This window comes from Geotrypetes seraphini, chromosome 3 (genome assembly GCF_902459505.1).
Source record: "Geotrypetes seraphini chromosome 3, aGeoSer1.1, whole genome shotgun sequence".
NCBI lineage: Eukaryota > Metazoa > Chordata > Amphibia > Gymnophiona > Dermophiidae > Geotrypetes > Geotrypetes seraphini.
In genome coordinates, this window is record NC_047086.1 from 197,180,038 (window position 1) to 197,195,774 (window position 15,737).

Genomic DNA, 15,737 nt, shown 5'->3' on the forward strand with positions numbered 1-15,737 from the left:
TATGTTGAATGAATGCGAGAATCTAATCTAATCTTTGGTTTATATACTGGGTCATCTCCCAGTGGAGCTAGACTCGGTTCACATATAATTAAGACTAGAGTACATAGCAGAAAACATAAGAGAAGGAAGAACTAACTGAAAACTAATAAAAAACTAAAGTACATAAGAAAAGCATAAGAAAAATAACTATAATATCATTTTGTTGAGGCTGTAGTTAAACCATTTAAAAATTGTGAGAACAACAAAGTTTTCAGGAATTTACAAAATAATTGCAAATAAGAGCAACTTAACCCAGATCCAGAGAAGCCCAGCCTATCATGAGCCGAGGGGGGAGGGGAAGGGGAGAGGGGGTAGAGGACACATACAGTAGCCCACTCCCTGTTTGAACCAGGGCGTCTAGCCTTGCACTTCTGGGCTCGCTTCTTTGACAGAAGAACTGAGGCACCTTCTTGTTTTTGCCATTGCCATGAGACCCCCATCGTCTCACAATGGCCTGAAATGCTGTCAGTGATTATGACCACTCTCCCAGATCTAATGTCTGCTGAAAAAAACGCATGAACGCTGTCCACTCTGGCCACATGCGCCACAGAGATTGCCAGGTGTGTTTCTGCCCAAGAGAACAATGCTTTCACCTCCTGAGGGAGCAGAGCACCCCTGGTGCTTCCCTGCCTCTTGATATAGGCCACTGCAGTGGCACTGTCGGAGAAAACTCTGCTCTGCCCTCCAGCAACGTCTGCAGTTGGTGCAGAGCCAGACGAATGGACTCGCAGTTCCAGCCTGTTGCTAGACCACTTCCGCTGAAATGAGCCCTCCAGCCGAGCAAGCTGGCATCTGTTGCTAGGATGACCCAGGAATCGATTCTGAATGGGATTCCCTTTTCTAGAGACTGTGGGCGAAGTCACCAGCTCATGCTGCTCCTGGTTGCTGGTTCAAGGGAGTGGAAATTGCAGGGAGACTCTCTGAAGCGACCAGCGAGACAACAAGGCATTTTGGAGGGGGCGCATGTGCGCCTTTGCCCAGGGCACCATCTCTATTGTAGCCTCCATTGACCCAAGGACTTGAAGGTAATGCCACGCAACAGGCGCTGACTTAGCCATCAGGTCTGTAATTTGACCATGAAGCTTTAGTTTACGTACTTCTGGAAGAAAGACTTGGCCTTCTGCCATGTTGAATAAGACCCCCCAGATATTCCAACAAGGTGGCTCTTGCAAAAGTTCATAATCCATCACAGACTCTAATGTCTGCCTTTTCTCCTTTTGTGCATGACAGTGCTCAAATGAGCCAATCATCCAAGTATGGGTGCACCTTCCAACCTTCTCGATGAAGATGAGTGGCTAAGCCCACCATAACCTTCATGAAAATTTGAGGCACTGTTGCCAAACTAAAGGGAAGCACTGAGAATTGATAGTGATCCTCCAACACATGGAATTTCAGGAACTGTGTGTTCCAGGAAAATTGGAATGTGAAGGAAGGCTTTCATCAAATCAAGGACGGCCAGAAATTTTCCTGGGTCCACTTCTGCAATGATGGACCAAAAATGGTCTTCATCCGGAAGTGAGGAACTCTCAGGGCAGCATTGACAGGTTTGAGATCCATGATGGGCTTCCACTCCTCTGAGCCTTTCTTGGGCACGACAAAGTATCTGCTGGAGCGCGAGTCTTCTGGAGGAACTGGTTCTATGGCTTGAATATGGAGCAATCTTTTTAATGTTGCTTGGACGTTTTCCACCTTATCTGGCCAGCCTGCCAGTGAATCCACGAACCAGTCAGAGAGCGCACAAACTATCTTGTAACCCTCTCTGATAATCTCCAGAACCCAGCAGTTGGACATTATCTGTTCCCAGGCCTCTAGATAGTCCAGGAGCAGACCTCCAATCTTCAGAGGAGCATCTTGAGGGTTGGCGTCATTGTGGCTTTTTGGCTGGCACTGTGAAATGGGAACTTGAAACTTGGTTCCTCTGGTTCCTGGAGAATTTCTGTCTAGAACCTTGAAAGGCTCTCTGGGTAAAGGCTCCTGTGGAGTACTGGCGAGTTATGCATGAAAGGACCTCCATTTTTGGCCTCTGGCTGCTCAGGGTCTGCTGTCTGGTAAAGATCTTGGCCAGCAATCTTGTGCACTGGACATAAGATCTAGGCCAGGGGTGTCCAACCTGCGGCCCATGGGCTGCATGCGGCCCCGAAAGGAGTTTAGTGCGGCCCAAGCTTCTTCTTCTCTCCCTTCTGTGCCTCCTTCCAGCAGGTATTTAGTTTTCTGCCCAGATCCTCGCGATCGATTCGCGGTTGCTTTATAAAGCCTTCTCACATTCCCTTACCTCTCCCTTACTTCTTTGTCTCCCGGCGAGTGTTTATTTTAAGGTTGGCTCCCTTGCTGCAATCCTCTGCGTGCGGCGTTGACTCCTTGTGCACTATCTACGGCTGTGTCAGAAGCGTTCCTCTGACGTCACAACGTCAGAGAGAAGGCTTTGGAAGTAGCCGTGAATCGTGCACAAATAGTCAACGCCGCATGCGGAGGACTACATCAAGGGAGCCGACCTTAAAATAACACTCGCCGGGAGACAAAGAAGTAAGGGAGAAGTAAGGGAATGTGAGAAGGCTCTTTGAAGCAACCGCGAATAGCTCGAGCAAACGATGCACACGGAGGACTGCAACAAGGGAGCAGGCCATAAAGTAAACTGTCGCTGGGAGGCAAAGAAGGAAGGGAACGCTTCTAGTTCAGGCGCGGATCACTGATGGCCATAAAATAAACACTCGCCGAGGCACAGAAGGTCCACCGATCGCATGAGGATCCAGCAACTACCGCCTGCAGCTTTGACCAGAAAAATTATTGCATCAAGGTAGCTGGCCAGAAGGTAAATACTCGCCAGAGGGAGGGGGCATGAACTTGGGACAGAATGAAGGGAAGGAGGTAGGGGAGCATGGCCATAGGATAGAAGAATGGAGGGAGTGAGGGAATAGAAATTGAGAATTGGGTGTCAGAGAGGGAAAAAGAGATGGTGGGGAGATGAAGAAAGAGGAGAATTGTTGGGCATAGGGAGGAAGAATTATTGGGGGAAGGGGTAAAATGCGGCTCTCATGGACCTCAAGCTACCAAAGTAGCCTGGAGATTAGGGTAGCTGTCTTGGGCCCTGCTGATATGTGTTAAAGAACTACTACTACTAGTAAATATTTCTATAGCGCTACCAGATGCACGCAGAGCTGCAGAGTCACAAAGAGTAAGAAAACAGTCCCTGCTCAAAAGAGTTTACAATCTAAACAGGCAAGACAGACAAACAGAATTTCATGGATACAGTTAAGGGGAACGGTTAATCAGTTGGCTGGGTTGGCGGGCAGAGGAGTAGGTTAAGGATTGAAAGCTATATCAAAAAGGTGGGTTTTCAGTCTGATTTTAAACAAGGGAAGGGAAGGGGCTTGACAGACAAACTTGGGTAATTTATTCCAGACAAAGGGGGCAGCTAGATGAAAGGAACGAAAGTCTGGAATTGGCAATGGAGGAGAAGGGTAACGCTAAGAGTGACTTAACTAAGGAATGGAGTTCTCTGAGAGGTGTATAAGGTGAGAGAAGTGAGGAGAGATATTGAGGGGCAGCAGAATGAACACACTTGTAGGTTAGCAATAAGATCTTGAACTGTATGTGATGACAGATAGGGTGCCAGTGAAGTGACTTAAGGAGAAGGCTGACATGAGCATAGCGAGGTTGGTAGAAGATGAGACGCGCAGCAGAGTTTTGCACAGATTGCAAGGGGGAAAGGCGACACTGAGGGATACCAGTTAGGCATAGCTTGCAGTAATCTAAGCGTGAGGTTACGAGAGCTTGGATAAGGGTCCGGGTAGTGTGCTCAGAGAGGATGGGGGCGACTAGCTTAAACCAAGCAGAAATACATTTTCTAGCTGTAGCTCTGGGGTAAAAGACAGACCTCCCTTAGCTGAAGAGTGTCCTCAAATTAATTATTATTAAGACCTTCAGCACAGATTTACAGCAGTGGAATGAGGGGCTAAAACGCAGACCTGCAGACATGAAATCTGAAATCTCAGCTGTCAATAAATGAAGTTAAGGTCCATGAGGTCTGCATTTTACCCCTTCCGAATTATTGAACATGGTGGTGGGAAAGGAGTGAGGTAAAGATACATGGGAAAGAGAGATGAGATGCAGTAATGTTGGATGTGGTGGGAACAGTAGGATGGATGGAAAGGGACGCAAGAGGGGCCTCAAGGATGTGGAGAAGGTGGGAAGAATACTAGGATCAGAGTTACATACAAATTCAACTTAAGAATGGTTTAAAAAATGGAACCCGTTCCTAACCCGGGGACTGCCTGGTGGTCGGTGATGTGGGCCTGAGTGAGGGGCAATCAAGAATAATTTTACATTTAGAATGGCTAATCTTCTTAAAGGTGACCAGTATCCTGACTTTTAAATATTGCTTTCTGCCTCATGCTGAATTGGCAGCCAAGGTATGATTTATGATGGGGCAGTTCTGCAGGTGATGGGTAGATTTGTTTCAGTAAGATTAAGTTTTTTTTTACAAATTTGTAAATAACAGCAGCCTATGATATATTCAGTAACATGGAGCCATCATCATGTTGACCCTAAGCATGTTAATGAATATCTTATAGGCTGCTGTTATTTACAAATTTGTAAAAAAAACCTTAATCTCACTGAAACAAACTACCCTTCACCTGCAGAATTGCCCCATCACAAATTATAATCAGCTGTAGGAGATTTTTTTTATTATAAATAACTTTTTTGCTCTTTATTGGATGTTAAGTTCACCAAGGCTCTCCAAACTCAGCTCTCACACCTTCTTCAAATCTTAATAAATTATGAGTGAGCTAGGAAGGGTCATGGAAGTGACTGAATCTGATTTTTGGAACCTCTGCTGTGTGCAATTAATGACAAGTGAGGATCCACTTAACACAGCAGTGTAATTAAAAACTTCCCAGTTCAAGGAAAACCAAAAGCAGCAAGTAAATTTTCTGGCATTGGAGCCAAGATGTACAGATGGAAAGAGACAGAAAGATGGGTGGTTGATTTTCCACATTTTGGATGGCTGCAGACTGAGAAGGAAAGGTAATTTTTAATAACATGAAATTGCCAATTGACTTGCACCTCAGTTATGTATGTTATATCTGTTTTTAAAGGAGACATTACTTTAAAAAAAAAAGTAAAAAATATCAAAAACAATTTTAAATAGACACTGTGGAGAGGAACCCAAAAAAGCAGTAATACCCTGACTGAGCGATGCTCCACATGCGCAGCTGACAGCTGCTTCAGCATCCCTGCTCTTCAGAGGTTCGCCTCTGAAGAGGCTCACTGTAGCTGTTAAAGTGAATGGGAGAACCAGGCTTATGCTGTCAGCGGAACAGCGGAGGATCGCTCAGTCAGGGTAAATATTACTGCTTTTTTAGGTTCCTCTCCACAGTGTCCCTTTAATGAAGGGTTATTATTCGATATGTACATTTCTATATTAGTAATTGCAAATTTAGGACCTGCTCGGCCTTTTTTTGTTCATCAGCTAGCGTTAGTGTTTGTGCGGCCCCAGACAAATTTTTTTCTTCCAATGCGGCCCAGGGAAACCAAAAGGTTTGACACCCTTGATCTAGGCTCTTTACTTTAGAAGTTGAATCACCTGCCCATTGTCTGATCAAAAGCATATGATGGGTGGAGATAGAATATGCTGAGATTTTCCCCATTCAATCCTTTTGTTTTTATCCTTTGTTTTTATTTTTTTTAAGAATTGTAATTTTTCCTTTCTACCCTTCCCCCCAAGTTAGTCTGTCCTGTATTTGTTTTTGTGCTTTTTCTTTTCTTTTAGATTTTATTGTATAACGTTTTAAAATTTTATGTAAGGCATTTAATCAAATTTTTAATAAACTATAAACTATTATATCATAGAGTGCATTGGTTACGTAGACAACTTCAGCTAACACATTGTAGCAGAGGCTCTGCCAGGTCCTGATTTTGTAGCCTGCAAAAGCTTCTGACTTATACAAAATGATCAGTGTCAGTATACTGCAAAAAATTCACAGGCTTCCACTACTTCTTTACAAAGGAGATTGTGAGATGCTTTGTGTGCCCCAAATCCAGTGCTAAGTTTGAGCAGGCAGAATTTCAATGATTAAGGTTACACGTACACATACACACAGTGGTATTTGGGAGAATCAAAATCAGGCCCTTCTCATTATATATTGTAATGCTCAGGCTATCATCCTGTATTTCTTCCCATCTCCTTTCTAGAGCATTGCTAGATTTTATGTGCACTTCCCAAACCAGATGCAACATTCTACATGCTATGGTTTAGCTTTTCAATGACCCTCCCTTATTTATTCAATACAGTTTTGACACACAGGAATTCATGGTCTTACTTCTTGAAGTACTGCGTGATTCTTCAGTCTGTCCTGTCCCTCCTCTATTTCCAGTGCCACTAAAAAATATAAGTTGTATTTTCAGGTATTTCTTTAACCCAGCAGAATTACAAAGAAAAAACTGGGGGCCACAACAAAACGATTCATGCTATTTTCACTTATTTCACTTATTATCATTTTCACTATTTTCACTTATTATCATTTATTTAATTTGAAAACACCTCATTTATGAATCTAAAGTAGGGTAATTCCTTCAACGGCACTCTAAAGCACATGGACATACATATATTACAGAAAGAGTACAGCATAAATATCTTAGTGGGATTGTCATTATAAAAAAAGGGACACTCCATTTATTCAAGAATTATCAGAAAAACTACATTTAGACCAAGAGGGAAGGAAATCTAAGAAAAAGCAAGTGAATCCAAAAAAGACTGATATTTAAGTACTTTGTTTTAAGGCACAGGAAGACAAACGTTTTCTGACTAAGCAATTTCACTGAAAACTTACAGTTGCTCAGACTCTGAGCTTATCGATCGTGATATGGGGGCTGTCGTGCTGCGCTTAACCCAGGCATTTTCCTTTGGAGGAGGAGCTGGCATCACCTTCAGGGGGAGCTGTGATTCTGCTTTGGGAGCTTTGGAGCTAGGAGATGGGGGCTCTTCATCTTTGCCAAAGACTTCATTCTCCACAGACTTCTCACTCTCTCTCCTTCTAGAACCTATGGCATACAAGGTAAAAGCTGATTATTTTGTACACTAACAGCTGTAAAGTTTTTTGCTTGTCTAACTGCAGACCCTATTTCAGTTTTCCCCCAACCCCCACATGGAAGCGTGAGGACTTGTAAGTGAAGTGGAGGGTTCCCCCCCTTCAGAGTGCAAAAGAGAAGGCCTGAAAGCAGCAGCGCGCATTTTCCTGCGTACAAATGTTGCGGCAGGATTGTCGGCGCACCAATGTCTGGCGCACTTTTGAAGGGTCACCGTTCAAACCTTCAATTCAACACCTACTTATCTTCCTCTCAATAGAAGCTTTTATACATAAACATGTGTCCTAGAGCTAAGACAACAAAATAAACATTCCAAAAATCACCGATTTGATCTCCTTGGAAGAAAATGCAATACTCCCAGTAATGATTGCCAAGCCATCAATTACATAGAAGCCCATCCTTAGAGATGCTAAGTGACATCTCTGAAAATTAAGTTCCTATCCAGTGTAACCAGTGAAAGACTTTCTTACTTCTGCTGGATCCTCCTGTGCCCCCAGTCTGAGAGGATTCGCTTCCCGTCCTTGACCGCTCCTGATTTTCTTCACTGCGCCAGCTTGGATGTCTGTAATATCATGATGTCAGCAGAAGTTATTCAAGATACAAGGAACAATCTCCATTCCGTACTGGTCCCATGATAGGAAGAATGATAAGGGGAATGGCAACTAGCACATTGCTAACTTGTCTTAAGCTAGTTTTGTTTGTTATCTATGGACCAATGGACTGTGCCCTGATGAAGACAAGAGAGATGAGGGCTGGCCTGGTGGCTGTTTTGTGTGCTCTGGGGGTGGGGGGCTCATAGTTAAACAGTGACACCTAGTAGCTGGGTTCATAACTCATCACACAGAGTTTTAAAAGACTTCTGCTGCCTGGCTTGGAGCCTTAAAACCATTGTTTCAAAGATCAAATTAACATCAGTGGGAAGATAATCTTATTAAATAGGGAAAAAAAATCCCCTGGTAGTTTTGAACGAAGGTTCATTCTGATTCAGCTAGATGAAAGAAAAAAAAGAAAAGAGCAGAATTACTAAGCCAAAAAAGGTAAGGGATCCTCCATAGGAAAAGTACTACAGGGGAAACTACCATATATACTTGAATATAAGCCAAAAAATGGGAGACATTGGCTTATATAGCGCCCACCTACCCCACACCCGAAACTTGTTGCAGGCCTCCACCGGACCTGCTGTAAGCCCTGGTGGTTCAGCGATGGGCTGGGACAGGAGGGATCCTTACTGCCTCCTGTCCCCGCCGAATCTACAAATTTTTACTTCCCTTCGTACCTTTCAATTCCCTGGTGGTCCAGTGGTGAACCGAGCAGGAGCGATCTTCCCATGTTCCTGCTCGGCGAAGAGCAGCTAGCTGAATGACTGCCGTGAGTTCTTGCAAGTCAGCTAGCGGCTCTGCACCAAGCAGGAGAGCGGTAAGATCGCTTCTGCTCGGTTCACCAATGGACCACCACCAGGGAATTGAAAGGAGCGCGGTGGAAGTGGGAGGGAGGTAAAAATTGTCACATTTGTCCAATTCAGGAGATGGGAGGGATCCCTTCTGTCCTGGCCCACCGCAAGACCACCAGGGAATTCAAAAGGCACATGGGGGAGGTGGGAGGGAAGTAATAGTTTTTTAGAGTTGGCTAGGACAGGAGGCGGAAGGGATCTCTCCTGTCCAGGCCCACCGCTAGACCACCAGGGCACCTGCAAGGCATCAGGAGAAAGGGAAAGGGTACAGGGCAGGGAGGGGGATAGGGCACAGAGCCTGGAAGAGCAGAAAGGGAGGGGGGGCTGGATGAAGAGCCTGGCAGGGCAGTTGAATATCCCCCCCCGGGGGCTTATATTAGAGTCAACATTTTTCCCACTTTTTTGGGTGAAAGGGCTACCTTGGCTTATATTCGAGTATATACGGTAAGTTTTATTTATTTATTTTTTTAAAATATAGAACCAGTTAATTTGCTTCTGATCGCTACTTGAAAGCAGCATATGCCAAAGATGTGACACTCCCTTGTTTAGTGCCTAGTTACAGTCAATATAGCTCCTCATTCTTCTAGTTCCTCAAAGACTGCCACCTCACCTTTCTCTAGGTTTCCTTTCTAGCTTGGGTTTGTCATCTTCTAGTTGGCGCTGAAGTTTCTCCTGCTCCTTCTGTAGCCGTTCCTCAACCTCCCGCTCTCTGGCAGCTGTGTCTACAGGTTTGGCCCCTCCAAAGATGGAGGCAGCCTGGCTTGATTGTGATGACCCTGATGATAAATCCTCCTCTTTTGGAGCACTGCGAGGCTTCAGGTTCAATTTTGGCCTCTGACTGGGACCTTAAGTAAGCAAAAATTATCATGCAGGTTTTTTATTTTCAACACCAAACATTACCATAGGTAAATCACATTCAGCTCAAAATCAAATCTCCAATAGACTAGGGCAATAAATGCTAGGTGGGATCTGCACAGGGTAAGAATATAAAAGAATGTGTGGTGAGTGACAACAGAGGCAAAGAAACTCGGGGCAAGATTCTCAAAAGTTTAACGCCGTTGCTAAACTATTTTCCGGCAGTTTATCCTGTACGCAGTTTAGAGATGGATTATCAAAATGGATTATCTCCATCTTTAGCAAGGTTTCTAGCAGTCTCTGACACTGACAAATGGACTTTTCAATATTGAAATGAGCTCTCTGGTGGATTCTTAAAAAAAATGCCGAGCCATTTTCAAAAAGCAACATCAAAATTCTTACACCTCTTTTTTAGCACAATAGTTGAGGGAGGAAGGACTTCAGAGACCTTTTGAAACTACTGCACCACCATGTGGAAAGAACTAGTAGTCGGTCAAATTTCTTATCATCAGCCCCGAGTCTCCCAACTAAACAAATTTTTTCAATTTTAGATATTTTAGTTTTAGTATTTAAATGTGCATACTGAACAATTTAAGTTCAAAATTAAATAAGAATAAGAATTGAAAAAAGGGGAGGGATTTATTATTTATGATATGATGTATTGATTGTAATTACAAATGTTATGTAATAATTAATTATATTATATGTGAATTAATTGCTGTAAGAATGGAAAATTAATAAATTAAAAATTAAAAAAAAATAAAAAAAATAAAAGTTCAAAATTAATAGCACTTATCTGAAACGTCACTGCAATGCCAGCACTATTCACTCTAAGGGGCCTCAGTTTCACTTAACTATGAGGCTTCTTTAGGAGCTTAACTGGTGTGCCTTCAAACAAAGTTACAAAGTAGCGTATTAATCACCATATATCTTAACTTATCCCTTCTTTTACTAAGGTGCGCTATCCGAATTAGCGCACGCTAAATGCTAACGTGTCCATAGACTAACATGCACGCGTTAGCGTTTAGCGTACGCTAATCAGTTTGTGCACCTTGGTAAAAGAGGGTCTTAGTGCTTAAAACAATCAAAAGCCAGTTGGAAACAACTGACTTAGCTTTCATTCAAAGTTCAAAAAATGGCGCCGACGTTTCCAAAGTGGGCTGGATTAGATATGTAAATTTTTTTATAACATCATCTGCCTTTAAACCAATCATGGCTATTGAATTGCTGAACATAATGTGCGTAAAAATGTTGAAATATAGAAGACTTGACTGAATTAAGATGGCTCATACTGAATTATGATGTTAATAAAACACCCCTCAAACAATCTTATCATTAAGCCCTTCCGGGAAGAGTGTCTCAAGAGTGAAGATCCAAAATGCCTCACGACGTTTTAGCAAGCATACCCTGTCACCTCCATGGGGGTTCTTCTTAACAACGTCAATCACAAAACAGCATAGGTCATTGAATGCATGATTTAAAGAAATGCAATGTTGCATAATGGGTTCCTTAATCATCGAATGCTTTAGATTTGATCTGTGTTCACGCAACCAAATTCTTAGTTCCCTCGTAGTCATACCAATGTAGCATTTGTTGCATGGACATTTTATGACATAAATCACATGATCCGTTTTGCAACTGAAGTATTTTAATATGTAGGATTACATCATAATTTAGTGTGAGCCATTTTAATTCAGTCGTCTTCTATATTTCAACATTTTTGCGCATATTATGTTCAGCAATTCAATAGCCATGATTGGTTTAAAGGCAGATGATGTTATAAAAAATTTACATATCTAATCCAGCCCACTTTGAGTGCGTCAGCGCCATTTTTTGAACTTTGAATGAAAGCTAAGTAAGTTGTTTCCGACTGCCTTTTATTTATGTTAAGTACCAAGTTAAGATATGTGGTGATTAATATGCTGCTTTGTAACTTTGTTTGAAGGCATACCAGTTAAGCTCCTGAAGAAGCCTCATAGTTCGGTGAAATGGAGGCCCTGTAGAGCGTAAAGTGCTGGCGTTGCAGTGGTGTTTCAGATAAGTGCTATTAATTTTGAACTTAAATTATTCAGTATTCATGTTTAAATACTAAAACTAAAATATCTAAAATAGAAAAAAATTTGTTTAGTTGGGAGACTCAGGACTGATAAGAGATTTGACAGACTACTAGTTCTTCTCACATCGTAGTACAGTAGTTTCAAATGGTCTCTGAAGTCCTTCCTCCCTCAACTATTATACTAAAAAAGAGGTGTAAGAATTTTGATGTCGTTGATTTAGTTTGCACCTGAAGTTGCACTGTGTTTTGTGTGAAGTTTCACCATTTTCAAAAAGTGGCACTGGCTTTTGGCGACAAAAAAGGCGACTGGTCCAGGGGTGCCGATCAGTGTCAGAGACTGCTATAAAGCCCTGTGTTGTGATGCAGCGGGAGAGATGCCCATTCCGCTGCATCACAACACACCTTCCCTAAAATCCTGGCCATGACCCCACCTGCAGCAGGAAAGATGCCCACTCTCTCCTGCTGCACTAAATTAAAAAATCCTGTCGCGACCCGACCCAACTGCCCCCCACCCTCACTAAGAGAGATGCCCACTCTCTCCTGCTGCACTTTACTTGACCCTACTGCGCCCCCTCTCCCCCAGCAGCAGGAGAGATGCCCACTCTCTCCTACACTATATAAAAAAAAAAAAATCCTCCAGCTACCTGACCCAAATGCGCTCCACCCCCGGCAGCAGGGGAGATGCCCACTAAACATTTAAAAAATCCTGTCGCAACCTAACCACGCCCCCCCCCCCCCCCAGGCAGGAGAGATGTCCTCTCTCTCCTGCTGCACTAAATTACCCTCCGCGACAAGACTGCTTCCCCACTAGTAGTGACCCCCCCCTTCCCTGTCTCTGCTGCACCCCTCCCCCTTACCTGAACAGATGAGCCGGACAGAAGTGGACATCCTCATCGCAGCTGCTGCATCATCTAAAATGAATCTTCCCCTCCCCGGTACATCTTGGTATGTACCGGGGAGGGGCCTGAGATTCTGATTGGCCCAGGGTGTTTAAGGCACCTCCTATGGGAGGTAAGCAAATTAATGGAAACACTTTTAAAACAAAGAATGGTCAAGTTTCTGGAATCCTGGGGGATTACAGGACTGGAGGCAACATGGATTCACTAGAACAGTGGTTCTCAACCCTGTCCTAGGGGACCCCCCCAGCCAGACGGGTTTTCAAGATATCCCTAATGAATATGCACGAGAGAGATTTGCATACCTGTCACTTCCATTATATGCAAATCTCTCTCATGCATATTCATTAGGGATATCTTGAAAACCCGACTGGCTGGGGGGGTCCCCTAGGACAGGGTTGAGAACCACTTCACTAAAGGTAAGTCTTGTCAGACAAATCTGATCAATTTCTTTGACTGGGTGACCAGAGAATTTGATAGAGGATGTGTGCTAGATGTGTCCCAAAGTGATGGGCTGGGTCAAGAACTGGTTGAGTGGAAGGCGACAGAGGGTAGTGATCAGTGGAGATCACTGTGAGGAAAGGGATGTTACCAGTGGTGTGCCTCAAGGTTCTGTTCTTGGGCCTGTTCTTTTTTACATTTTTATAAACAATATTGCTAAAGGGTTGTCATCTATGATACCAAAATCTGCAATAGAGTAGACACGCTGGATGGTGTGAACAACATGACGAAAGAACTGGCGAAGGTTGAAGAATGGTCTGAAATTTGGCAGCTAAAATTTAATGCTAAGAAATGCAAAGTCATGCATTTCGGCTGCAAAATCCAAGGGAACAGTACAGTTTAGGGGTGAAGAACTTATGTGCACGACAGACGAGCGGAACTTGGGTGTGATTGTATGTGATGATCTTAAGGGGTCAAACAGGTTGAAAAGGTGATGGCGAAAGCTATAAGGATGCTAGGTTGCATAGGGAGAGGTATGGCCAGTAGGAAAAAGGAGGTATTGATGCCCTTGTATGAGACTTTGGTGAAACCTCATTTAGAATATTGTGTACAATTCTGGAGGACGCACCTTCAAAAAAATATAAAAGGATGGAGTTGGTCCAGAGGAAGGCTACTAAAATAGTATGTGGTCTTCATCATAAGGAATATGGGGACAGACTTAACGATCTCAATCTGTATACTTTGGAGGAAAGGCAGGAGAGGGGAGATATGATAGAAACGTTTAAATCCCAAAATTTAACTACAAAATATTACTCACCAGAGATGGGTTACACTCCCCCTCGATAACCATTTCACAAACCAGTGGAGAAAAAGCCTCAAAAATTTCAATGCTGCAGTAAACAACTTCAATACTGTTTAAAATCCAAGCTGCTTATGTACTAACACTGGCAAAAAACTCCACCACTACTGAAATGTAATTATCAAAAGGGTAATATACCCATCACTGTGCACAGGAAAAGCAAAAAAAGTTTAACTTAGCCTTGCTGTGCTGGTAGAAAATGTCTGGCAAGACTGTAGATAAAAACATCACGGCACCATTTAGATGTGCAGTCCAAAATCCGTGCCCAATCCTCCAACAAGTGCCTTGTTTCGCCTCTCAAAGGGTTCCTCAGGGAATGTATCAGCTGGAAAACTTCACTCCTCTTCCGTGCACACCGGCACAAGAAACACCCATTGCTTATAAAGGAACTGCAGGATCCAACTTCCAGTAGCACTTCTGGGTTACAGCGTCAAAGCAACAGCCAAAAAATGGTGCCTTGGTGTTTTTATCTACAGTCTGGTCAGACATTTTCTACCAGCACAGCACGGCGTTTCAGACCATGGTCCTAAGCTAAGTTAAACTATTTTTGCTTTTCCTGTGTACAGTGATGGGTATATTACCATTTTAATAATTACATTTCAGTGGTGGTGGAGTTTTTTGTTAGTGATAATACATAAGCAGCTTGGATTTTAAACAGTATTGAAGTTGTTTACTGCTGCATTGAAATTTTTGAGGCTTTTTCTCCACTGGTTTGTGAAATGGTAACCCATCTCTGGTGAGTAATATTTAGTAGTTAAATTTTGGGATTTTTCTATTACTCTTTATTTTTTTTCTTGAGAAATGTTTAAATACCTTTGTAATGTAAATGCGTATGAGTTGAGTCTTTCATGTCAAAGGAAACTCTGCAATGAGAGGGCATAGGATGAAGTTAAGAGGTGATAGACTCTGTAGTAATCTAAGGAAATACTTTTTTACAGAAAGGGTGGTAGATGCATGGAACAGTCTCTCAGAAGAAGTGATGGAGACAGAGACTGTGTCTGAATTCAAAAGGGCCTGGGATAGGCATGTGGGATCTCTCGGAGAAAGAGATAATTGTTACTGCAGATGCGCAGACTAGATGGGCCATTTGGCCTTTATCTGTTATCATGTTTCTATGTAATCAGTGCCTCAGGCCCCTCCCCGGATGCATCGGGAAGGGTCCTAAGGCTCTGATTGGCCCTGACACCCCATAGGCAGGGCCTTAGGCATGTGGGAGGAGCCAGAGGGTCTGATTGGCCCAAGTTATTTAAGGCCTTAAACACCCTGGTTCAATCAGAGCCTCCAGCCCCTCCCTGGTTCATCCTAAAATGCACCCAGGAGGGGAATATTCATTTTAGATGATGCAGCAGCAGCTGTGATGAGGATGTCCACCTCCATCTGGCTCATCTGTTCAGGTAAGGGGGAAAGGGTGCAGCGGAGATGAGGGTCACTACTAGTAGGGGAATGGTTGGGTCGGGTAGTTTAGTGTAGGAGAGAGTGGGCATCTCTCCTGTTGCTGGAGGTGGGGGGGGGGGAGGGCGGGCTTCGGGTCAGGTTGCGGCCAGATTTTTTAAATTTAGTGCAGCAGGAGAGAGTGGGCATCTCTCCTGCTGCAGGGGGGGGGGATGTCACTGCCAGGGATTTTAGGGAAGGGGTGTTGTGAAGCAGCGGAGAATGGGCATCTCTTCTGCTGCATCACAACATAGGGACGGCGGGAGAATGTGGTTTTTTTTTTTTTTTCTGTGCATGTGCAAATGTTGGAAATCTTTGCTGCTGTCTGCCAAATCTTATCTGCATGAGCAATTTTTAAAGAATCTCAGGTTTTTAGATTCTTAAAACCAACTATTAAATATTTAATACAAACAAGTATTATCTCAATCAATTCAATTTTAATGTTATCACCCACAGTTCATTTCATTACAGTACTTTTACAACTTACCAATACTTAATTTATTAATAAATATCAGAATAATTTAGTCAGTGAACCTAATCCCCATCACTCACACTCACTCCCCAACTTTCACACACATACTACAGTCATTGTGATTACTTTTATCCAAAACTGGATCTTGGTTA

At 43.2% G+C, this 15,737-nt stretch overlaps 1 protein-coding gene across 5 annotated transcripts in view; it reads right to left on the reverse strand.

Moving 5' to 3' along the window:
* EIF4B (eukaryotic translation initiation factor 4B) overlaps positions 1 to 15,737 on the reverse strand; it is a 246,767-nt gene that overhangs the window by 29,200 nt on the left and 201,830 nt on the right. For all 5 annotated transcript variants that reach the window (XM_033936328.1, XM_033936327.1, XM_033936329.1 and 2 more), the window contains 4 exons: positions 9,186 to 9,420; positions 7,596 to 7,687; positions 6,870 to 7,080; positions 6,360 to 6,418 (listed from right to left, as the gene is read on the reverse strand). In XM_033936328.1, the coding sequence (XP_033792219.1) occupies positions 6,360 to 6,418; positions 6,870 to 7,080; positions 7,596 to 7,687; positions 9,186 to 9,420 (597 nt within the window). The remainder of the gene's footprint in view (positions 1 to 6,359; positions 6,419 to 6,869; positions 7,081 to 7,595; positions 7,688 to 9,185; positions 9,421 to 15,737) is intronic.